Source organism: Nycticebus coucang, chromosome 2, assembly GCF_027406575.1.
Source record: "Nycticebus coucang isolate mNycCou1 chromosome 2, mNycCou1.pri, whole genome shotgun sequence".
In the NCBI taxonomy this organism is placed as follows: Eukaryota; Metazoa; Chordata; class Mammalia; order Primates; family Lorisidae; genus Nycticebus; species Nycticebus coucang.
In genome coordinates, this window is record NC_069781.1 from 166654438 (window position 1) to 166678474 (window position 24037).

At 50.0% G+C, this 24037-nt stretch overlaps 2 protein-coding genes across 7 annotated transcripts in view; one reads left to right on the forward strand and one right to left on the reverse strand.

Moving 5' to 3' along the window:
- The window catches only part of PRMT7 (protein arginine methyltransferase 7), a 48530-nt gene extending 28656 nt beyond the window's left edge, over window positions 1-19874 (forward strand). For 3 of the 5 annotated variants that reach the window (XM_053604901.1, XM_053604892.1, XM_053604906.1), the window contains exons 7-17: window positions 1088-1329; window positions 1700-1880; window positions 6392-6519; window positions 6868-7003; window positions 7968-8051; window positions 8396-8443; window positions 9146-9235; window positions 12189-12350; window positions 13697-13771; window positions 14600-14760; window positions 15557-15894. In XM_053604901.1, coding sequence (XP_053460876.1) covers window positions 1088-1329; window positions 1700-1880; window positions 6392-6519; window positions 6868-7003; window positions 7968-8051; window positions 8396-8443; window positions 9146-9235; window positions 12189-12350; window positions 13697-13771; window positions 14600-14760; window positions 15557-15836 — 1587 coding nt within the window. In that variant the 3' untranslated portion in view covers window positions 15837-15894. The other 2 variants (XM_053604927.1, XM_053604917.1) reach the window with 2 other exon arrangements.
- Window positions 19875-20168: 294 nt separating this feature from the next.
- Window positions 20169-24037, reverse strand: part of SMPD3 (sphingomyelin phosphodiesterase 3) — a 76058-nt gene continuing 72189 nt past the window's right edge. For both annotated transcript variants that reach the window (XM_053604941.1, XM_053604946.1), the window contains exons 6-9: window positions 22840-22929; window positions 22557-22620; window positions 20631-20787; window positions 20169-20332 (exon numbers count right to left, since the gene is read on the reverse strand). In XM_053604941.1, coding sequence (XP_053460916.1) covers window positions 20231-20332; window positions 20631-20787; window positions 22557-22620; window positions 22840-22929 — 413 coding nt within the window. In that variant the 3' untranslated portion in view covers window positions 20169-20230. The remainder of the gene's footprint in view (window positions 20333-20630; window positions 20788-22556; window positions 22621-22839; window positions 22930-24037) is intronic.

Genomic DNA, 24037 nt, shown 5'->3' on the forward strand with positions numbered 1-24037 from the left:
CTGTGAGAAATTTGATGGAATTTGAGCCTTGGAAGGTTCTTTCTGAGTGGGAAGGAAAGGACTGAGAAAGTGGGGAAGCTGTTAAACATCCTGCCATGCCCAGAATAGCCCCCATTACAAAGAGTCATTTGTCCTAAGAGGCCAGTATGCCGAGGCAGAGACACCCTGTGCTTGTAATTTCCATGCAAGTAGCAGCTGCGGGGGTCCCCTTCACACTGCTCCCTAGTGTATAGAGCTGTGGAATGAAGGAATGACATAGAAGGAAAACTAGAAAAGGAACCAGAGCCACAGCCGCATGAGATGAACACTTAGCAGTGCATAGTGATGCCAGCAGGTCAGGTCAGTGGAAGGTGGACAGTTGTCCATTGAACTTTTTAACAAGGAGGTTGTTAAAAAGTGCTGGTGCTGCCAGGCGAGAGCAACACTGAAAGGGACACTGCTGCTTCTCAGTCAGACCTGTGCTGTCTTTATTGTTGGCATGGGGGCTCATCAGTGTGATGGCAATGAAATTAAGGGTTGTTTTCTTTTTGAGACAGTCTTACTTTGTTGCCCTGGGTAGAGTGCTGTGGTGTCACAGCTCACAGCAACCTTTAACTCTTGGACGCAAGTGTTCCTCTTGCCTTAGCCTCTCCAGTAGCTGGGACTGTAGGCATCTGCCACAACGCCCAACTACTTTTAGAGATGGGGTCTCGCTCTTGCTCTGGCTGGTCTTCAACTCCTGAGTTCAAGTGATCCACCTACCTCGGCCTTCCAGAGTAGTAGGATCACAGGGCTGAGCCACTGTGTCTGGCCAATTAAAGGTTATTTTTGAAATATTTATGAGTGCCGGGTAGCTAGGAACTTGTCTGACATAAATCATTTCAGGCATCATGGGTATTCTTTTCGAAATCTAGATCCTTTTTTTCCCTTTCTCAAAGGCACAGGGCAGAAAACAATTTATTATCCTAATAGCAATAAGATGTTAGATCTTAGCAAAAAGAGCTAATATTTAAGGAACAAACCTTTTTTGATCAATAGGAATTTCTCTGGGTCTAAACACCTGCTTTTTTTTGTTGTTCTTTTGTGTTCTTTTTTAATGTAAACATAGGAAAATTGTGAGGCTGTGCCTCACAGAGCAACCGTCTATGCTCAGCTGGTGGAGTCCAGAAGGATGTGGTCGTGGAACAAGCTCTTTCCCATTCATGTTCAGACCAGCCTTGGAGAGCAGGTCATTGTCCCTCCCTTGGAACTGGAAAGGTGCCCTGGTGCACCCTCAGTCTATGACATTCAGCTGAACCAGGTATCGCCAGCCGACTTCACTGTCCTCAGCGATGTGCTGCCTATGTTCAGGTACCAAGGAGCCAGCCACCCTGGTGATGGCACTTTGAGACATTTGATGGAATTTGGGTCTTTTTTTTTTTTTTTTGTAATACAATTTATTTATTTATTTATTTATTTATTGGCCGGGGCTGGGTTTGAAGCCAACACCTCCAGCATATGGGGCCGGCACCCTACTCCTTTGAGCCACAGGCGCTGCCCCCTGGAATTTGGGTCTTAAAGGTTCTTTTTGAGTGGGGAAGAAACATAGCTGATGTCACTTGCCTCTGAAGGCAGGCATCTCTTGCAGCCAAGTAGCGTTGCTATTGAGGTCACTGTAAAAGATTAAAAATGGAGTGTGCGAGGTTAAAATATGCTTAAGTTCCTACATATTCTTCTACAGTGTGGACTTCAGCAAGCAAGTCAGTAGCTCGGCAGCTTACCATAGCAGGCACTTTGAACCTCTGGCATCTGGCCGAGCTCAGGTGGTTCTCTCCTGGTGGGACATTGAAATGGATCCTGAGGGGAAGATTAAGTGCACCATGGCCCCTCACTGGACACAGTCAGACTCAGAGGGGCTCCAGGTAAGAGTTAGGAGCTGAGTGCAATTTCATGTGAATCAGGAAACTCGTCCACTGCTGTGGGAAAGAAGCAGCTGAACCTTAGATTCACAAGAACTTAGAGAAGGCAGTGTGCCAGCATCAAAGGCAAAGAAGAGTTTTTATTTTTTTGAGACAGTCTCACTATATCACCCTTGGTAGAGTGCTGTGGCGTCACAGCTCACAGCAACCTCAAACTCTTGGGCTTACGCGATTCTCTTGCCTCAGCCTCCCAAGTAGCTGGGACTACAGGCACCTGCCACACACCCAGCCATTTTTTGTTGCATTTGTCATTGTTGCTTAGCTGGTACATGTGTGCACATGTATCTACAGGCACCAAGCCAAAGAAGAATTTTTAGAAAGAAAGTACAACCTGTCTGTAATAAGGTGACCCTCTCAGGCTCAGCGCCCTTATGTAGCACAGTGGTTATGGTGCCAGCCACATGCACTGAGGCTGGCGTTTGAACCCAGCTCAGGTCAGCTAAACAACAATAACAACTGCAACAAAATTAGCCTGGCATTGTGGCGGGCACCTGTAGTCTCAGCTACTTGGGAGGCCGAGGCAAGAGAATCGCTTAAGCCCAAGAGTTTGAGGTTGCTGTGAGCTGTGACCCCACAGTACTATACTGAGGGTGAGGGCGACATAGTGAGACTGTCACAAAAAAAAAAGAATATCTAGCCGGGCGTTGTGGCGGGCGCCTGTAGTCCCAGCTGCTCGGGAGGCTGAGGCAAGAGAATCGCTTAAGCCCAGGAGTTGGAGGTTGCTGTGAGCTGTGTGAGGCCATGGCACTCTACCGAGGGCCATAAAGTGAAACTCTGTCTCTACAAAAAAAAAAAAAAAAAGAATATCTTTGGAAGAATTTCTAGAAATCGTTAAAAATGGTTGCTTCTGAGAGGAGGAGTGGAGCTTAGGAGTAGAAACGAAACTTCTTTTTCACTGTATGTCCTTGTATCTTTCAGATTTTCTCTCACATGCATGTTATGTAGCCCCCCCTTCACCCCAACACACAGACTCAAAAGAAAACAAAAAGTGGGAAAGGCGATTCAGGCTTGAGAAACAAACCTCTCTCTCCCCAAGAGCATTGTGGGCACATCCTTTGTGTGTTCTATCTCCAGCCTGCCCCTTTGACAGAGGCCTTTGTTTTGCTTGCTGACCTGCTGGTTTAGGTGCACACAGTGGTGACTTCCTGGAAGGCCTTAGCAGCTATTCGGGCCCCTCTCTGAGTTACTGCCTGGTCACAGGGTTGGACTGCTGAGGGCTGCTGTCCACCAGCCTGGGCCTGTGAGCACCTTGGCTCTATTTCACCTTCTGGTGCCTGCCCTGGGCAGCCATCCACCCAGTGTGTACCGACTTCCCTGCACATGCTGCACACTTCCCTGGTGTCCTGCAGGCGTGTGTGTGTGTGTGTGTGTGTGAGAGAGTCAAAGTTCATTCACAGAGTTGAGATTGGCACTCGATTGCATTCTTTCTAGGAATCTGGTGGTTGCAAAATTAGCATAAGAATATCATTAAAATATTAATACTTTCATTTGCATATCATTAGAACTACTGTGTATATATATTACATTCTCCTTGAATCTTCATGTGAGACACGTGGGTTACCCCCCAGTACCTAGCCTGAGACTCAGCAGGCCACAGGAGTTGGAGCAGGGCCTGTGCCCTAGAAGCAGTGGAGTGGGTCTTGTCCCAGGTCTTATGACCATGTGTCTTGTATCCTTTCTCTGCCAGCAATGACTTTTGGACTGTTAGGAATTTGAAAATTCTAATGAGTCTTCCTCATGAATTCATGAAATTCCTTTGATCCTAAATGTATGTAGCATGTCTCACTTTGACACAGGGGGTTGTCACCAGCTCTTTAGTGTGAGACCTCGGGAGGACCCCCCACCACCCCCCGTGGGGAGAACCCCCCTGTGATGGTGAGCGTGGGAAGGACTGATGACAGGGAAGCACCATAGAAGCACAGCAGGGTCTGTGTGAAATCTAAGTTTGGGTAGTGGGGGAATGAATAACAGGTTTAAGAGAACCTGTTTTATCTTCTTTGTTTCTGTTTATTTTTTCCAAAGCATATCTAGTTGGATTTTTATTTTCTACTTTTATGTTCAAATAGGCATCATAAGTACATGGGAATGTTATTTACCTGCCTTTTTGTTCAATTCAAGGCCAGGCAGGTAGGACAATTTCTTAAGTGCTAAGCCATGCTTGGGAGTCTTAATGTGGCCAAATTTTCTTTCTTTAGTTCCTAAAGATGACAGAGAATGTGTAGGTGGTGGTCTTATGAGTTGAGCCAGGCATCTACCTTTTAGGACAGTTCTTTCTTTTTTAAAAAGAGGCTTAAAGATTATGGAGCAGCGGTGCTCAACCTGTGGGTCGTGACCCCCTTTGGGGGTTGAATGACCCTGCCTAAAACCATCACATACACCCTGTACAAATACAGGTGTATGAAAATAATTTAATTTGGTTGGGGTCACCACAACATGAGGAACTGTATTAAAGGGTCATGGCATTAGGAAGGTTGAGAACTGCTGTTATAGAGTGATAAACTTCATTCTGTAAAACAAAAGTAAATTAAAAATCACTGTAGTCCTGCCAGCCAAAATAACAACCTTTCTCTGGTCTCTTTCCAAGTGCTTGGGTTTTGCCAGTGCTTTGTTTTTTTCATTCTGTACCATAGCCATCATTTTTCATGTTTGTGAGTACTCTGCATAAGGATTTGTGTATCTATTTCTGAGCTTCTGGACATTTGGGCTGATTCCAGGTTTTGCTAGTATAAATAATTCTGAGGTTTGCATATTTATGTGAACATAGTCTTTTTCCTTTTTAAGTTTTTGTGGGGTTTTTTTTAAAGAGAGAATCCTATCACTGTAGTCTTGCCACCCAAAATAACAACCTTTTTCTGGTCTCTTTCCAAGTGCATGAGTTTTGTCGTAAGTGGAGTTTGTAGTAGCAATCAGCACAGCTTATTAAGTTGACTCTGGATCTTTGTAAACTATGTGGTCACAATTTAGAGTGTTGTTCCAGGGCCTTAGCAACTCCATTTAATTCAAAGGAATAAACCAAACAAAACCTTTCATACTATTTTCCCAACTTTTTATTTTAAAAAATTGTGAATCTACAGAATAAGTAAAAACGAACACTAATAGTCCTTTTAATTAAATTTATCAGTTAACATTTTGCTTTCTCTCTCTCTGCCTCCCCCTTCTTCTGTCTTTACACACGCACATGCACACACACACACAGTTTTTGCTGAATCATTTGAAGGTAAGATGCAGGCTAAGTGCAGTGGCTCATGCCTGTAATCCCAGCACTTTGGAGGGGTGAGGCGGGAGAATCACCTGAGGCCACGAGTTTAAGACCAGCCTACACAACATAGAGAGAACCTGTCTCTATAACAACAACAACAAAAAAAAAAGAGAGCAAAGAAAAGAAGTTATAGACATGTGACATTTTACCATTAAATATCTTAACTTGTATCTCCTGAGAATGAAAAATCTCCAGTGTAAGCAAAATACCATCATCGCACCAAGAAATTGACAGTGATTCCATATCGTCATCTAACACATGGTCCAAAATACATTATTTTGATAATGTCTAATAATTTTTGTTTTCCTCCATCTAGGACCCAGTTAAGTTTAATGTATTACATTTTGAAATTACAAGGCAAAAGTCTAGTTGTTAAAGCTTTTGGAATGTGTCCCACGGGACTATCTATATATCTGTATCTGTCTATCTCTTACATATATATAGAGTGGCCATAAAGTTCCTGTGTAATTTAAAATAGTGTGCAATTTAAAATAGCAGATGAGGGCCACACCTGTGGTTCAGTGGGTAGGGCACTGGCCCCATATACCGAGGGTGGCAGGTTCGAACCCAGCCTTGCACAAACTGCAACAACGACAACAAAAATAGCTGGGCATTGTGGTGGGTGCCTGTAGTCCCAGCTACTTGGGAGGCTGAGGCAAGAGAATCGCTTAAGCCCAGGAGTTGGAGATTCCTGTGAGCTGTGACGCCACGGCACTCTACTGAGGGTGATAAAGTGAGACTCTGTCTCTAAAAAAAGATAAAATTAAAAAAAATAAAATAAAATTGCACATGAACTGTATGGCTACCTTGTATATAAAATAGGGTCCCCTTCAGATCACTAGCTATAAAATCTGTTTTTACCTTCAAATGAAACATCAACCACGCCACAGCATGCCAGAGAGAGCATTGTTGCTGCTCTGGTCAGGTAAGGGCTAGAACCTATAGTTGTCCCCTCCCCTGAGCCACTCTGAAAGGCCACTGCCTTTCATAGTGTGCCTTGGCCACATTTAGTGTGTCTTCCTAAAGCCAATAGGGTTTCGGCAGGCTCTTGGGCCTCTGGCTTGACTTGAGATTTTCTTTTGATACCTTTGGTCACATTAGCATCATGGTCTCCCTGAAAACATATTTGGCTCCTGGATTAGAAGCATTGCTTTTGTTGCAGCTTGGTGACAGCTGAGTCTCTTCCCCATTTCAGTGGCGGGACCACTGGATGCAGTGTGTGTACTTCCTGCCACAAGAGGAGCCTGTTGTGCAGGGCTCAGCCCTCTGCCTGGTAGCCCACCACGATGACTACTGTATATGGTACAGCCTGCAGAGGACCAGGTATGCCTAAGCCTTGTTGCGGTGGAGGACAGGGCTTTTGAGACAGTACATTTATGTAAATTCCCCATGTATAGACCCCATAGAGGTGTGAGTGGGCCAACTTATATCTAAACAGAATAAAATAAGAACAGAAGTTTGTGTCTGGATGTGTTACTGCTGGTTCGTGTGTACTCAAGAAGAAGCTGTCATGGGTTGCTGGATTCTGTTTAGAGTAGACACTCATGAACAGTGTTGAATTGGAAGTCCCTCTAATCTCTTAAGCTTATTCAAGAGCAATAGTCCAGACTCATGCTGGAGACCCAAGGATATGCTCATTGCCTGTGTCTGTCCATTCATTTCCTGGCCCAGCCCTGAAAAGAACAGCAAAATCCACCAGATGCGCCCTGTGTGTGACTGCCAGGCTCATCTGCTTTGGAACCGGCCTCGGTTTGGAGAGATCAACGATCAGAACCGAACTGATCAATATGTCCAGGCCCTGAGGACCGTAAGTGTCCAGCCCCTTAGGTGGCTGTGGGAAAGAAGTACTTTGTTCTATGGGCCCCAGTACTCTGCTTATGATTTGCCAATTTTGTTTTCTGTGTTCCTTGGCTGTGAGTGGCTGCAGCTAGCTCCTCTTGGAGTGGGCACTTGAGCAGCAAGCTGGAAAACTTGTCACTGGACTTCCTGAAGGGCCTGTTCTCTGCTGGCCTGTGAAAGCCTCCCTTAGGCCCTCATTTGTCCTGCCTGTGCCATGGTGGCCACCAGTAATTGGTGTATGTGACCCCTGTGGATTCAGCCACCCTTTCTCCTCTTTTATATATGTTGTCACCTTTCTAAAATTTCCTAAAATGTAAATCTGATTGTGTAACTCTCCTGTCTGTAAACTTTTGCTGTCTGCTACCTACAGCAGGGAACTCTAAGCCTGGGGACCACAGGGCAGGATATGGAGAGGCGTCTCTTGGGCCTCTTGGAGGAGTGTACAGAAAATATGTGTCCAGGCAGGCATGTGTATGCATTTTGGGTGATAAGGAAAGATCCAGGCCCTCCTAACTTTTGGCTCTGTGGCCTGTAAAGGAATCCCTTCCTTTGGAGAATGACATGAGAACACTCGAGCCTCAAGTGACAGGTCTGTAAGCTGTCTGTGCTGTCACCAGGAATCCCTGTCATCGTCATACACTGGGAGGTGACCTCCTGCGGGTGGGGCAGGCTTTCCTGGGGGCCTTCTAGGCTGGGTTGAGTTTCTCCTGAGGGTGGGGTGGTTGAGGAGGCCTGGGTGGCAATCATGGCCACCTGGAGACAGAGGAGGATCCAGCCCTGTGGTGGGGAAGATGAACCGAGGAAAAGATCAGATTTCATGGCTAGAGTCTGGGAGAGTGGGCCAGGAGCAGGAAGCACTTTTCCAGCTCACCAACAGGAATCTTCTGACCAACTCTGAGAAGCCCTGTGCTGAGGCTGCTCTTCTCCTGCAGGTGCTGAAGCCTGGCAATGTGTGCCTCTGCGTCAGCGATGGCAGCCTGCTCTCCGTGCTGGCCCATCACCTCGGGGCAGAGCAGGTACTGGACCCAGTGCCTTTCTGTCAGCTTCCCAAGGGGGTCTCTGTACACAGTTCTTCATTTGAAGCTCTCTACAGGTGCCACTGTCGTGTGCACAGCATGCTTGGCTCAGGAGCTGAGGGGTTTCTTTCCTGCATGGTCAGGCAATGGTGCCCGTTGTGAAGCTGCACCTGGGTTCTGCTGGGGGCCATGTGTAGTGTGGGTGTTGTCCCAGGTAGGGACTGAACACAGGTAGCATTTAGGTGTGTCCTCTGTCTCGGAATGATCTTGCCACATTTTAATCTTTAATTTCTTCCTCCGTTAAGTGAATCTCTTAGAACTAATAGTGTGGTCTTCTCTTATAGGTATTTACAATTGAGAGTTCAGCAGCTTCTCATAAGCTGATGAAAAAAGTAAGTGATAATTGTTGCTGAAATAATGAAGAGACCTATGGGGCCTTCCTTTCTGAGTCTGGGATTGGTGGCTTTTAAGTGGCTTCAGCAGTGAAGGAAAGGGGATAGGCAGTGGCAGCCACCAGCAAGAGCTGCTCTCTGTTGTTTTGGCTCCTGCCTGGAGAGTGGCTCAGAAGGTTTCTAGGGCTCTCATTGAGATAGAAGGGGACACTTGTACTCTGCTTTGTGTTTTGTGGTTGAAGAATTAGGCTTTTCTCCTCACTTCACATAAAACTATAAAAACCGAAATCTCCACAGTGGTAGAACAGAATGTATGATGCGTTTCTGGGACATCAGTGCCCTGGGACTCAATTATGCTTACGGCCTAATTAGAGATGATATTTACTTCTCCCCTTGGCCAGTGATTGGTTTTTTATTTCCTTTCCAAAGGGGAACTATAGGCTTAGGCTAAGTCCTGCCATGTGCCTGCAGGAGAAATTTCTTTTGTTTTTACATTTTGCCAGTGCTCTTATCCTTGGTCTCTCATCTATATAGATGCCCTTTGGGGTGGTGTGGGAGGAAATTTTCATAGAGCAGATAAAAGTATTGCTCCAAAACTGTTTGGCCAGAAAACCTGAAGTAGATAATGTTACTTGGAGAGATGTTTTTTCCTAGACAAAAACAATATTATAAATACAGTAATTTTATTGTTTTCTTTCTAAGATCTTCAAGGCTAACCAGTTGGAAGATAAAATTAATATCATAGAGAAACGGCCAGAGTTACTAAAGAATGCAGACTTGGAGGGCAAAAAGGTGAGTAGCAGGAGCCTGGCAGTGACAGCATGGGCAGTGCAGCACTGAGATAGCCTCAAGTGCCCCACTGTCCTCTGGGTCTTAGGTTGAGTTCCCCAAGTAACTTGTCAGCTGGGGACTCAACCTCCAGGCTTTTGTGAAACTGCCTGGTAAGCAAATAACTGTACTGTTCTTAACTGGGGCTCATCTCTGCTCCAAGGCAGGGCTGAGCAGCTCTCCAGCACTCGGAGCAGGGCACACCTCTCTCTTTTCTCTTTGCTGTCCTCTGTCTTCATCTTCCCTTCATGTCTTCTAGTTCAGGTGGTCTTCCAAGCCCTGAAACTGCTCCCACCAGTGATCTTGTAACTAGCAGTGGCCTTCCTGTGGGCTTCATCCACTCCACACCCTTGGTGACCCTGTGGACCTCTCCCTCTGTTCTTGAGAGACTCTTCCCCAGTTCCTCTCCTGTGGCCTTTCTGGCTGCTTCTCCTTGATGTTCTTCATGCTGCTGTTCTTGGTCTCTCCCTGGTCCCTCCTTCCATCTCCATCCCCTCAGTGACCAACAGAGTTGGTCTTTACTCTTCACCTTTTTTGGATTCAAATCTTTTGTCTTTATCTTTCCTTGAATATCCCACAGCCCTTGGAACTGGACTCCTCCAAAACAGAGTGCATTATCTTTCATCTTTCCACCCTGCCTTTCTTTTTAGGTAACAGCTTTACTGAAATGTAATTGACATACCATAAAATGAATCCTTTTCAAGTGTCACCTAATCTCATTTTAGAACATTTCCATCACCCAGAGTCCCCAGGAGCCTTTGTACAGCCATTCAGCACACCACTCACTCCCCAGGCTCTGGCAGCTACTGATCTGGCTTCTGCCTCCATAAATTTGCCGTTTCTGGACACTTTAGGCATTACATGATTGTATGTGTCAGGCTCCTTACTCTGAGCATAATGTCTTAGAGGTTCATCCATGTTGTAAAATGTTATCAGCATCTTGTTCCTTTTTAATGCTGAGTAGTGTTCCGTTGTGTAGCTGTGCACATTTTGTTTATACATTCATCTAGTTATGGACATTTGGAATGTTTCCAGCTTTGGGCTATTTTGAATAATGCTGGTGAAGATAGGTGTGTGAAGGGTTTGTTTGTTTGTTTTTTGAGACCGAGTCTTACTTTCTTGCCCCTGGTAGAGTGCCATGGCATCATAGCTCACAGCAACCTCAAACTCTTGGGCCGAAGTGATTCTCTTGCCGCAGACTCCCAAGTAGTTGGGACAATACATGTTCCCCACAGTGCCTGGCTATTTTTTAAAGACAGGATCTCACTCTTGCTCAGGCTTGTCTTGAATTTTTTTTTTTTTTTTTTTTTTTTGTAGAGACAGAGTCTCACTTTATGGCCCTCGGTAGAGTGCCGTGGCCTCACACAGCTCACAGCAACATCCAACTCCTGGGCTCAAGCGATTCTCCTGCCTCAGCCTCCCGAGTAGCTGGGACTACAGGCGATTGTCTTGAATTTTTAAGCTCCAGTGGTCCACCTGCCTTGGCCTCCCAGAGTGCTGGGATTATAGGCATGAGCCATCTGGCCCGGCCAGTGTGTGAATTCTTATGAAGATACATGTTTTTAGTTCTCTTAGGCAGATGCCTAGTCTGGAATTGCTGGATTGTACAGTAATTATGTTTAACTTTGTCAAAAACAGTTAAACTACTGTCCATCGTGTCTGTACCATTCTGCATCCTCATCAGCAGTATGAGGGTTCTAGTTTCTTGGTATTCTTTGATATTGTCCTTTTTATTGCTGCATAATATTCCATCATATGGACATACCACATTTATAAGTTGATGGACATTTGGGTTATTTCTGCTTTAGGGCTGTTGTATATTATGCTGCTGGGTTATTTCTGCTTTAGGGCTGTTGTATATTATGCTGCTGTAAACATTCGTCTACATGTTGCCTTTTTTCCCCTCATAGCTGAGAGTCTAGAAGATAATTCTGTAAGCCGTTTATGTGGTGTCCTGGCTAGACTGTAGGTTCCTGTGGAACAGAATTTATGAGAACAGGCATTCTCACCCTATGTCTACTGCCAGGGCCGGGCGCAGGGAGTGTATGCAGGGCTGGCTCTTTTCTATTTTCTAGTGTTTGCTGCTATAACACTACAGGGTTGAATAGAAGAAGAGCCACCTTTTGCAAACTGCATAGCCCTGCCTACTGTCCATGGGCACAAGCCGTGGGCAGTTGGTCTCCTCAGCGCCTGCCACATCTTCCTCTCCTCCCACTCTGCAGCTAAGTCACCTCCCATCCCCAGCTCCACCGATGTCATGGTCCTCAGAGAGACCTTCTGAATCACATTCTTTCTTATTTTGAACTCCTGATGAAAGCTCTCAGTGGCTCTGCTTTTGTCTCCAGGACAAGTGCATCCCCCTTCACATGCCCTCAACTGCCTTTGGGTAGTCTGGCTCCTGCCCGCCCCCCTGCACACTTACCTGACAAGTGTGGGGGACCCCAGAGGGCCTTGCTTTTGCCTCACTGAACATCTTCTGTGGGCCAGGCACTTTGCTGGGTGCTGGGGGTGCTGTGCTTCCAGCATCCTCACTGGCGCGGTGCACAGAGCCTGGTGAGGGAGACACAGGGCAGCAAGCACTGATAAGTGGTGGAGATAAAGCTTTGGGGATGTACAGGATGCTACTCTGGAGGCCCTGTCTGGTGTTTTTTATCTCTGGGTCCCTTGGTGCCCCCCCTTCCTTCCTTCTGTCTGTCAGGTGAGGACAGCTTTTGGTTGTTTCCTCTTGCACTCTGCACTCCTGAGCACAGGACTCATATCTGTTACTCTTTGTATCTTCAAGGGCAAGTACACGCCTGTCATGCTTGTTTGTTGACTGAGTGAATGAATGAATGGCCTGTAAAACTTGTGACCTGCCCTTCACTCCTCAGCTCAGCCCTTTTGATGCCTGAGTCCTGCTTCTTGCCCTGATCACCAGGTCTCTCTCCTCCTGGGTGAGCCGTTCTTCACCACCAGCCTGCTGCCATGGCACAACCTGTACTTCTGGTATGTCCGGACTGCCGTGGACCAGCACCTGCAGCCTGGCGCCGTGGTGATGCCCCAGGCTGCCTCGCTGCACGCTGTTGTTGTAGAGTTCAGGGTAGGCCACCTTGGGGGGTTTGCAGAAAACAAAAGCCAGAGGGGTGGTGAACCTTGTTTTCTTGCCAAGACTTGGGTGTGGATAGAGCAACTGGGGCCTGGATTATTCGAGCCTTTCTTTCCTGTGTCAGCACACTGCAGGCTTGAATAGAAGTTCGCCTTTTAGAAAATGCAGTAATTTGACATATGAAATGGAAATGGCTATTTGTTGTCATTTTACAATTGTGGCTTATCAGAATAATTAAAAAATATAAATTAAACGTTTGAAAGTCACTCTGTGCAGCTTGCTCTGCTCTCATTAAGAGCCTAGGCTCCAGTTGTTAAAAGCATTTTGAGATGGGAGAGGCAGCTTCTTTATGCAAGAAAAAAATTGAAAAGCTTCACTTTAATTTGCTCATCAAAGCAGAACCACAGACACACAGTCATTTTGGGAAAGGCATATTTTTATTACAGGGATTTTCAGATGCTTTTAACTTGGCATATAGAGTGATTCTCATTTGATATTTCTTTTTTCTTTTTTTTTTTTTGAGACAGAGTCTATCACCTTCGGTAGAGTGCCGTGGCATCACAGCTCACAGCAACCTCCTGGGCTTAGGCGATTCTCTTGCCTCAGCCTCTCGAGTAGCTGGGACTACAGGCACCCACCACAACGCCCGGCTATTTTTTTGTTGCAATTTGGCCGGGGCTGGGTTTGAACCCGCCACCCTTGGTATATGGGGCAAGCCGCTGAGCCACAGACGCTGCCCTTGATACACTATTGGTAGTTTAGTGGCTCCATCACTGAATTTCTTCCTTCTGTGTTACTTATTTACTCAGTCATATTTCCAGGTGAATTCTGGTTTTCATGGCCAAAGAGCAGATGTTGTGTCACGATTAGCATCTGTTCCCAAGCATAAGTCCCAGGCGGCCAGGAGGAAAGGCTGCCTGGCTTGAGTGTACTTGGATTTCTCCCTTGGAGTTGCCCTCTCTCTAGCATCCTCATGCTCTGCTTATGTGCACAGAGCCTAGGAGGTCTAGTTTATAAATTTCTTCCCAAAGTAATGGTGTTCAAGGTGGCCAGGCAGGAAGCATAAAAGCCCAGGTTGGGAGCGCCGGCTGATAGATTCCTCATAATCTAGGATTCGGTGTCATGTCAGCATTTGCGATTCCCACCAGAGTCTGTCACAGAAACTGTCCTGGAACTTTGGCATCCCCGATACCCTTCAGCCCTGGGGTCTCCTTTCTGGGTATATGGGAGTAGCACAGTGTGCCTCTAGTTCTTGTTGCCGCACTGCCTGTGCCTAGGGTGGGCATAGGTGCCAGCTGTACCCTGCTGGTGGTGCAGATAAGGTTTGCACCTCCTCACAGGACCTGTGGCGGATCCGGAGCCCCTGTGGTGAATGCGAAGGCTTCGATGTGCACATCATGGATGACATGATTCAGGTAGGCAGGGCTACAGCTCTGTGCAGTGGCCCACCCCCCAATTCCATGTGGCCACAGGCCCCTGACAGGGATGTCTGCTTCCCTAGGCAGCATGCAGAGAGCTTTTCTGTTTGGGGCAGTGAGAGTGGGTGCTGCCATTTTGGCTGCTTCGCCATGAGCATTAGCCTGAGAGCTGTTGTGCTGTACCAGGCCTGTTCTTGACCCTATGCTTTTACCCCTGAGTTGGTATCTTCAGCTAGGGCTGGTATATCACTGCACCCTTGAAACTCCTCTTGTCGCTGCCCCTAGCTTGTTTTCTGTTGGACCAACCTTTCCGGAAGGCAGTTTGTTAACCTTCTGAGACAGTCATTTTCATTTTGGAGACTCCATTCCAAGAGAGAGGTGTGTAAGGAGTGTCCCTGCAAGTTAATGGTATAGTAGATACTGGCCACTCTCCCTGTCCCACTTCTGTCCTATCCCAGTCACGTTCCTGCCTGGGTGCAGGTGCTTCCCAGGTGCTTAGATTGCTCGTCTGTGTGTTTGCCCCTCCTGGCAGCCTGGGAGCCTCCTGTGGTGGTTAGTTAGCTTGGTGGACAGTCAGTCCGTGTGAGTGAGTGCCTAGGTGCCAGGTGTTCTCATCAGTGAGGCAGACATTTTGTTCTTAGAATAGCTCAAGAGGCACTGTCATCCCATTTTAAAAAGGGAGGTGAAGTGACAGGAGCTGGCTAATGGGCAGCTCTCTGCCCCGTGTAACTGCAGTTACCCTGGCACCTGGGCCATGGTGGTGCCTCTTCCAGCTGGGTGCCAGCTCTGTCACTGCAGACACTGAGTTCCCATCTTTGTTCTCAGCGTGCCCTGGACTTCAGGGAGAGCAAGGAGGCCGAGCCCCACCCATTGTGGGAGTACCCTTGCCGCAGCCTCTCTGAGCCCTGCCAGATGCTGACCTTTGATTTCCAGCAGCCAGTCCCCCAGCAGCCTGCGCGAGCTGAGGGCTCCATGGAGCTGAGGAGGTAAGTGTAGGCTCCGGAGAGTAGGGGGAGACAGAAAGGGGGTGTCACTTTGCCTGTAGGAGTTAACTGTCCATGTGGTGAAGCACAGCTGGTCTGGGAGATGCCAACAAGTAGCAGATGATGTCCTTGCCTTGTCCTTGCCCTTTCCTCTCAGAAGTGGCCCTGCGTATGTGTGGTCCCCGTAGTATCTGGATGTGTGTGAGTGGAGAGGGAGAGCAGAGTAGGCTGTGCTCAGCCCCACGTCTGATGCCCCCTTTTCAGAGCACAGCTGCAGAGAAAAGTGAACTTGGTTACTATGCCTATTCACTAGGCCAGTCCTTGAACTCTCCTGGAAATTAAAGCAGGTTAGGAATTGGAAAGGGGTTCTTGCTATGAGGCACAACTCCATCTCCCTCTGTAGAGAGGAGTTGTGTCTTCCCTGAGGAAGAACCAACCTCCTTCTGACAAGGGGGAGACCATGAGCCCAAAGCTCCCAGGGCCAGCATATCTGACGGGGTTCCTTTGGAGCCAGAGCTGTGCAGGAGCCTTCTGGACCTTCGCCTGAGGGACCCTCGCCTCAGTTCTCCTGTAGCTGAGCTGGCCCTGGCCAGACTGAGAGGAGCACATATGGGCTCTGAGCTGCAGCTGTTCCTATTGGGATTTTTCTTTGTGTCCTTTAGTAAGGTGGAGGATTGGGAGCTCCTAACTGTATAGGAAGGAAGGAAGGAAGACAGGGGTTTCTGGAAAGCAGAAGGGAGTCATGGTTGTGCCCATCTGTCTCGTGTGTGACTGTTTCTGTTTGGCCCAACACTCCCAGGCCTGGCAGGAGCCACGGGGCCGTCATGTGGATGGAGTACCACCTGACCCCTGATTGCACTGTCAGCACCGGCCTTCTGGAGCCTGCAGAAGACAAGGTAGCACTGCGCACCGGGCCCCGAGTGTGTGCTGACCCCAAGAGCAGGTGCCAGCTGGGAGGCTACACCACCCCTGTGCTATGGGTGTTCCTGGTCACAAGTTGGTCCCCCTGGGTGTTTCTGTCACAAGCTAGGCCCCAGGCTCCTGAGCAGCTTCTCCCCACTGGGAGCCACCTGGGCTAAAGGCTGCCCAGGAAGCGGCTCGGCGCCAGGTAGCCCTCACTGTCTTCTTGCTGCTCCTCCTACAGGGGTACTGTTGCTGGAACCCCCACTGCAAGCAGGCTGTGTACTTCTTCAGCACCACTCTGGGTCCCAGAGAGCCGCCAGGCGGCCCCCGGGCAGTAAGCTATGCTGTGGAGTTTGATCCCCACACTGGAGACCTCACCATGGAGTTTAGGCTCACAGACACCCTGGACTGACCCTCACTTGAGAAATAAAGTGGCCCAAGGGCTGTGGGTTCTGAAAGGTGTGTGACTTTCTGGGGAAGAAAGGCTGAACATGCTCCTGTCCTTCCGGGGACCACTGACCTCTGGGCATTGAGGAGCTGTCTTCCATTTTTACCTCTTTGTGCTGTCAGTTTCTGGTTCCAGGTGTGGCAGGCAACAGGAACTGGTGACTAAATTTGGAGCCACGGAGGGGTCAGGGAGACTGCACCACCCTACTTGGGGTTCTGAAGTATAGGAAACTCCAAGGCAGTGAAATCTGCTGCCCTACCTGGAAGGGATGAAGCACCAGGGCTACCCTTGCTGCCCTCTTGGCAGGCAGAGCTGGTGACAGGAGCCTGCCTTGCCTCTCTGATTCTCTGGGAGTCTCTAGGTCCCTGCATGTGTGGCTCCAGCTGGGGAGGCCTTCTGGGGTGTATAAATGTCGAGTTGTGGCTAGGTCCCTGGGCCTTGAAGACCATGACAGGGTGGGCTGAGAGGACTATGTTCTGGCCCTTTCACCCACGGGTAACTTCACCAGGCCACAGTTATGGCTGTCCGAGCTCTGGCCTCAGTGCAGCACTGGCCTATCAGCATTGGCCTAGACACCAGGCTCCTGTCTAGAGGATGGGGAAGAGCTGTCTCCAATCAGTTCTGAGACGCAGACCCAGGAGACTGGTTGCCAGAAAGGGGAGTAAGGAAGTATAGCCCTTTCGCATGTGTCAGAGGCCCCCATGGCCATCAGAAGTCTGGGCAAGCTGGCCTCATTGGCTCATGCCTATAATCCTAGCACTCTGGGAGGCCGAGGCAGGTGGATTGCCTGAGCTCAAAGGTTCAAGACCAGCCCAAGGCAGATCGAGACCCCGTCTCTAAAAATAGCCAGGCATGTGTTGGGTGCCTGAGTTCGGGTACTTGGGAGGCTGACGCAAGAGAATCGCTTGAGCCCAAGAGGGTGAGGTTGCTGTGAGCTATGATACAATGGCACTCTTACCAAGGGTGACAAAGTGAGACTCTGTCTCCAAAAAAAAGTCTCTGGGCAGATGGGGTACAGTGCAGAGCCACTCCAGCCCAGCCTTGCTTCAAGGGACAGCCCAAGAACCCTGTGGTGGCCATGATGGACTTTTATTTTCTCCCGCACACTCAAATGCCCTTTTGTTGTTTATATCCCAATTCTCAGAGGAAACAGGAGGTACCTAGTAAGAGAACCCAAATGGCCTGGGGTCCTATTATTTCAAGGCAGACTTCGGCTGTGCCCATCCAGAAAGGCTGTTCCCCTTAGCAGTCCCCCCACAGCCTGCCCAACCCCAGCTTATTGCTGAAATAAGTGGCAAACACCAGCCTTTAGCCTCACAGTTTTATTTTCACCTCAGTATCCATCTTTCCTTTCAGCACCAATAAAGGGAAAAAGAAAAACTTCCTTGTTTTTAAAATATTTTGTCAGGTGTAAAGATTGTTTTTCTTCTAGGGAAGAATTGTTTAGATATATATTTGATAATGTGTTTACCAAAACCTTAGGTGTGCTTACCATATAAAAATCCCTAATGTCCCATGAGGATACAATACAGAAAAAAACAAATTTTAAAAAGTTTTTTTTTCTTTTTTATAACAGTATTTCTAAATCTCAGCAAGTTAATATAATAGTTAAAAAGCATCAAGATTAATATCCATACTTAAAACTTAATGTGATTTTGGACAAATGAAATAAACAGTGCCTTTCTAAGCTGACTCCCCGCCTCATGGCTTCTCTTGAGACTGGGCCCAGGGCAGGCACAGAGGCTTAGTTAAGATCTGGGTGATCCCCATGTCCACCCCTTCTCAGACCTTAAACGCCATAGAATCTGAGATCTGGCAATCTTTTGTTTCTTTTTTTAAAAATCAGAGTGGAAAAGCCTGCCTTGTATACAAGCCCTGGGAGGCCACAGCCATACCACGTGGAACATGTGGTTGGGTGGTTGTGGCCTTGGTGTTGAAGGAAGTGTGAGGGAGGCAGGATGTCCCTGCTCTGGATGCCAGGACCTGTGCAGGCAGAGGCGACCTGTGGTAACAGTAAATGACTGAGGCACAGGGCAGTATGACTTGCCTAAGGCCGCCCTGTGAGCTGGGGGGAGAGAAGCGCGTGGCCAGACTCCCACATTTGCTTCTGAGAGGGAGGCTGCCCAGCCAACAGGAGCTGTGGTGGCGTCTGGTCTAGTGGCCTGAGTCTGGCCACTCTTCATGTAGGGAGTCAGCCTGCCCATGTGGAGTCCTGGCTGCCCTGGGGGCGGGGCTTAGCCACGGCCTGCGAGGCCAGAGCCTTGGATGGGGACGGACAGAGCACCCGGGCAGGGCTCCCTTGTCATCATCATCATTGTCATGAGCAGCCTCTTCCTGGCTCTGGACTCTGGGGAGCAGGCAGGGACCTGGCACCAGGGGTGCTCCCCAGGCCAGGTGAATTCAGACAAACCAGCGTCACCATGGATACATGTCCTCATGTAGCTACCCAGGCTCTGCAGCAGCATCCTTCTCCAGCATGGGGCCTGGTGTCTGGCTGGCTGCTTGGCCTCCTGAGTCCCTCTTGCAGCTGGGTGGGTGACAAGGCACAGCATCAGTGCACCAGTGCCAGGAGGCTGATGGTTGGTCCTGGTGCTCTCTCCAACCTCGCCAGGCAGAGCTGGCTCTGAGCCAGGCTGGATGCAAGGTCAGGGCATTGTAAGGAGGGGAGACTGGTGGGGGTTATCAAAAGTCCCTTAAGTTGGAGCCTCACACCTTGAAACAGACAAAACCCTCGCTGGGGAGCAACCCCTATTGTCTGTTAAAGGCAGGCGGGCAGAGGCAGTACTGCCAAGGAGACCTGGGAACTGCAGGCCTCCCTAGGTCCAGAGGCAGATGGGGGACTGTGGGCAGTTGGCCAGCTCTGCCACACCGAGCCTATAGGCCCGGGGCTGGCCCTTGTTGCCCAGTAGCAAGGTGGCTCTGTGCCTGGATGCCAACCACTCCCTGCCTGGGTGAGCAGTGGCCATCGGCCTTGCCACCCACCTCTTCAGAGCCTTGGTGTTGGTTGGGGTGGCTGTTGAGGATAGGCCTGGGGGGCCAGAGCTGCAGCCCCATCTGGGGGCAGGCAGGTGGTTCCTGAGCTCAGCCGGCACATGGGTGGGGGCAGTCCCCAGGAAATGATTGGTCCCGAACCAGAGAGACCTCCGGAGGGCAGAAAGAAGAGGATGTGTTGGTTTTGATAGAAGAGAAGAAGCTACAAATCTATTGTTTTCAAAATCAGGACCACCTCCCCCCCCTTTATGCTGTGAGTCCTCTTCTTCCTGTAAAAAAAAGTGGATTCTCTTTCGGATTCCCTGTTTATGGCTCCATTGCCCAGATCAGAGTCTCCTAGAGGAGGCTCTAGGGCGGCCAGAGCCAGCTGGACCCTGTTGTGCCTGGGCGGGGAAGGGACCCTGTTTCAGGAAGAGCAAAGTTCTGTGAGTGACTTGTAGACCCTTCAAAGTGAAGGGTTGATTTTGTTTTTAAATTATTCTGTTTTCTTTTTAAAAGTAATCGCCCTTGAATGCGTGACCCTGGGAAGAGCCTTGGGCTGGCTGGTAAAGCTACAGCCTTCAGGTCCCTGCGGTGAGCCATCCCAGGCTGGAGGTGGGAGAGCTGGCGGCCGTGCCCAAGAAGTGCTTCTTTGGCTGTTTCTGATTGTGTTTGGAGTTTGGCCTTGGGTGAGGCCCGAGCAAGGGGTCTATGTGGCTACAGCGTGGCACGTGGCATGCGGGCAGCGTGCATGCGAGGGTGTAGGCATGCGAGACAACATTGGCAGCAGACAAAATAATGAACCCTGGACGAAGCTTAAGAAGAGATACAAAGAGTACATAAACCCAGTCCTTAACACTAACCCATGGGTTACAAACTAGGTTGTGCTGTTGATTTGTAGAAAATCATGTTTTGAAAGAATGGCACTGTTTAGGCAGCTGGGGCCTCCCGAGCTGGCCTGTCACCTGTCTGCAGTGCAGGCCCAGAGAAGCACTGCTCCCAGGTTCCCGGGCACTGACTGGCTCTCTCCCAGTCCCTGCCCTCCTCCCCCAGCACTGGGTGCTCAATGGAGGGGACATGCCCTAGGGATGGGCTGCGGCTCAGAGGGCTGGCAGAGGCCCTGCTGCTCCGGATGCCGGTGACGTGGCTGTTCTACGCCTCTTCCTCCCCTGTTGACACCATCAGCCGCATGGCCACTGGGAGGTGGTCGGTCAGGCCGGATAGCTGGGTGATGAAACTGAATTCTTCCACCTCCTGGGTTGAGTCAGGGAGGGGAGAGGCATCCTGATTAGACCTGAGGGGCATCCTGGAAAGGAGGGGCCTGGGGGGCAGGGAGACTGCCTGGGGGTGCTGGGTATAAGGCCTCTGGTCTGGGGTCAGCATGGGTCTTTCTGAAGGCAGAAGGATCCCAGGGCCCTACAGGACTGCAGACAACAGGTCTTGTCCTGGGGGGTGGGGTCTCAAAGGTCCCGGTGTTGTGCACATCTGCAGCCCAGGGTCCACCATCTCCCTCCAGGCATGGCCCTGCTGCCTGGGCCCTGACCCAACTCACCGCCTTCCAGTCCGGGCACAGCCCCTCTTCGGCGTGCAGCATGTAGTCGATGCGCCTGCCGTTGCCTTTCAGCAGGTCCTTTCGCCCCTTCTGGCCTGGGCTCTTGCTGGTGGGAAATGCCAGGTATTCCTTGCGGCCTTCTTCGCTCTCCAAGACCCTGTTCACAGGCAGGCAGCCAGGTGAGCCCCCCCACACCAGCCCTAGGACCTGACAGGTCCTAGGGGGAGGGTGGATGGTCTCTTCCCAAAGTGAGGGAGGATGGGTCAGACCAGACCTCCGGGTTTAAGATCTGTCTTTCCTGTGGGTTGAAAGGGCCTAGCTGGAAGGAAGCTGGGTCAGAACCTGTGAGTTCTTCACTGAATTGGGCACTCCGGAGCCTACCACAGGTTGTCACATGTCCACCTTGGACCGGCCAGCACTCACTTTCCCTCTCCTGGCTGTGGCTGGGTCAGACATGGCAGCCCTGACCTGCTCTAGAACAGGCTCCTGCTCTGAGCCAATAGGGGCCTGTTAGAGGGAACTTGGTCTTTGCTGTGAGCCTCAGAGACCCCCTCTCTCCTGGAACTCCCTGGACATCCCCTGCCCCTGTGACTGTTGTTTCCTGCTGGCAGGGGAGCAAAGAGAGTGCCTAGGCCCCATCTGAGGACCCAGCTTTTCTGTGGGTCTGTTCCTCAGTGGCGCTGTGTGACCCTGCTCTGAACCTCCATTTCCTTGGAAACAAGAATGGTGGTTATGGGTCCAAGACACACAAGGGAGCAGGCTGTGTTCTGAGTGAGGACTCTTGTGTGGGTGCCGTGAACTGTGGAGGACTAAGGCAGGGTAGGCACTGTCAGGGCACATCTGTTACATCCTGAATCCAGGTCTTCTGACCCCTTTACTGACACTACTGCCCTGAGACACACAGTGTGCCATCTCCCTCTAACCAGCCTGTCCTGCAGGGCCTGAGTATTACTGGGTAGGTAGTTTAGGACTCCTATGGAAGACCCCATTGCAGAGAGCAGGCTCAAGCCAGTGTCTAGGGGCAGCTTTGGGAACATCACACAGGCAGCCAGATGGGTTAATGCCTGGACAGACCAAAAAGGGGCACCCAGAGAGGCATGGCCTACTACACATGTGAGTTTCTACAAGGGTTTTATCTGACTTAAGATAAATACACTAATGACATTCAGAACATTGTTACAGCCCAGAAATATAATCCATTACTGTCCTTTCACTTTGATAATTAATTGTAGCACCAATAATCTGAGAGTTACTGATAGTCATTTTTTAATCATCTCATAAAAATAATTTTCTCAGTAGAGGATGATGTTTCAAATTTAGTCTATAATCTAATTAATTGGCTCAAATTAGCTGCAAAGAACCATTGCCATGACTCTGTGCAATCTTTGGCTGTGAATTATAAATTGGTTCTGCTGTTGGCCTCAAATATGTCCTTTATGGAAATCTCTGGGCTCATAATGAAGTTTGATGAGGATGGACCTGTCTCTATTTTGAAAGTGATGGGCTTGTGTTATCTCTGCTGGTATTTTTATTTGCCTAATTGGTATAAGCTGCTGGGCACCCAGTGGCTCATCTACAGGATTGACCCTTGGTTTGGCCCTGCTGCAGGGTGGGCTCCTGAAAAGTGAGCCCAGACTGGCTGCTGGCTTGGGACACATCCCCTGGAGGCCCTGGTTGCCTTGAGGCTTCTCAGCAAGGCCTGTCCACGTGTGGATGTGAGGTCTGCCTGCTGGCCCAGCTCCCAGCTATCCAGGCTCTCCCAGGTGGGATGAGGGGCAAGTTCTTGGCAAACACAAGCCCTCCCTGGCCTCGGCACAGCTCTCCCTCATGGCTCCCGCCTGGTCCTGTTTCTCTACTGCCTTGTTCCCAACCTGGGAGCTGGTGTGGATTGGCGATCCCACCCGCCTGTGGCTGCGTGGTGCTTACTTCTGAAGGTTCTCAGGGGTGCACACATCCTCATCGTAGAGACCATTTGTGTCCAGCAGGGTACCTGGGGACAAGGAGATGAGAGTGGTCATTGCAGGCAAGGCCCAGGCAGCGTTGAGGAGGGCGGCCTCCATGGGGTGGACAAGGGCCTCTACCAGCCTAGGGCAGCTGACTGGGCCTTCCCCAGCAGTGGGGCCTTGAGGGCAGGTCCTGATGGCCTTTGCAGAAAGCCTATGTGAAGCCCACCTCCATACCCTCCCGCCCTCCCCCAGTCCCAGCTCACCGATGGCCCATGGCTTCTCCTCCCCAGGCCCCAGACGGCAGGGGTCCTTGTAGCGTGTAAACAGGGAATGCTGCTGCTCCAGCTTGTCGTCTGTGTGGGGAAGAGGAAATGCTGTGGTGTTCAGGGGTCTGTCCTGTCCTGAAGGGCTGCCACCCCTGGTTCCAGTCAGTTTTTCCTGCAGAGGCCCCCAGGCCCCTGTCCCTTAGTAACTGCCTCTAGGTGGTGTCTATGGCTCATCTGTCACTGGTATTCTGGGTCCTTGAGAATGTCCCCCTACCGCACACACTCAGGTCTTACCTTTTCCTCTGGGGCTCCAGGGACAGTGACCTGGAGGCCTTTCCAGATCCCATGAAACAGCTTGTTGGGGGCTGGCTTCACAGACCTGGGTGCCCAGGCCAGAGGGAAGTGAACCCCACCAGGCTCAGAGAGGGATATCACCTGCCCAGGGTTCCCGTTCATCCTGCCAACTCATTGAGCCAGAAGGGACTTTCTGACCCGGGGGAGGGAAACAGGGAACTGAGTGGGGCCTGATTGGGTGGGACCTCCCCTCCTGACAGCTTCTTCCTGTGTATGCCAGGTCCCTACTCTGGTGTAGGAAGATCCCAGGAGCACCCAGTATGTCCCAGTTGGCATCAGGCACGGGACTGTGACAGGACATGGTGCTAGGGCAGCAGCCAGCGTGTTGGGGCTTATCGCCTTGCTGTCCCACGGGGCTGCAGTGGAGGAGCTTCTGTGTCCTGGGGCGGGCTGTGTTCTAAGGTGTGACTGCTGTTCCCCACGCCCCTGGAGTTGCCCGGTTGTCAAAGATGCCTCCGTCATCATAAACAGATGGGAACAGCTGCTGCTGCTGCCACCAGGTGAGGGCACTGTCTGTGTTCTGTAGTGAGGCTTTCAGGTGTCCTGCCTTGACTGGGGTCTGGGCCTGAGCTCCCAGGCCTTGATGGTCTTGCTCCGCCCACAGTCTCTTGGGGGCTGCAGCCCATGTGGGTCCTCAGGGCCACAGGAGGCTCTTTGGTCCCTGTAAGATCTGCATGGTCACCTGATTCAGGTCAGTTACTTAAATCAAATATTTAAAATTACACTCATGATGAACTTGTAGTCTTTTAGCCTAATGGCATAGACCTGGTGCCCTGGATTCAAATCCCAGTTCAGACATTTACTGGCTGTGTGACCTTGGGCTGGGTATTTAACCTCTCTG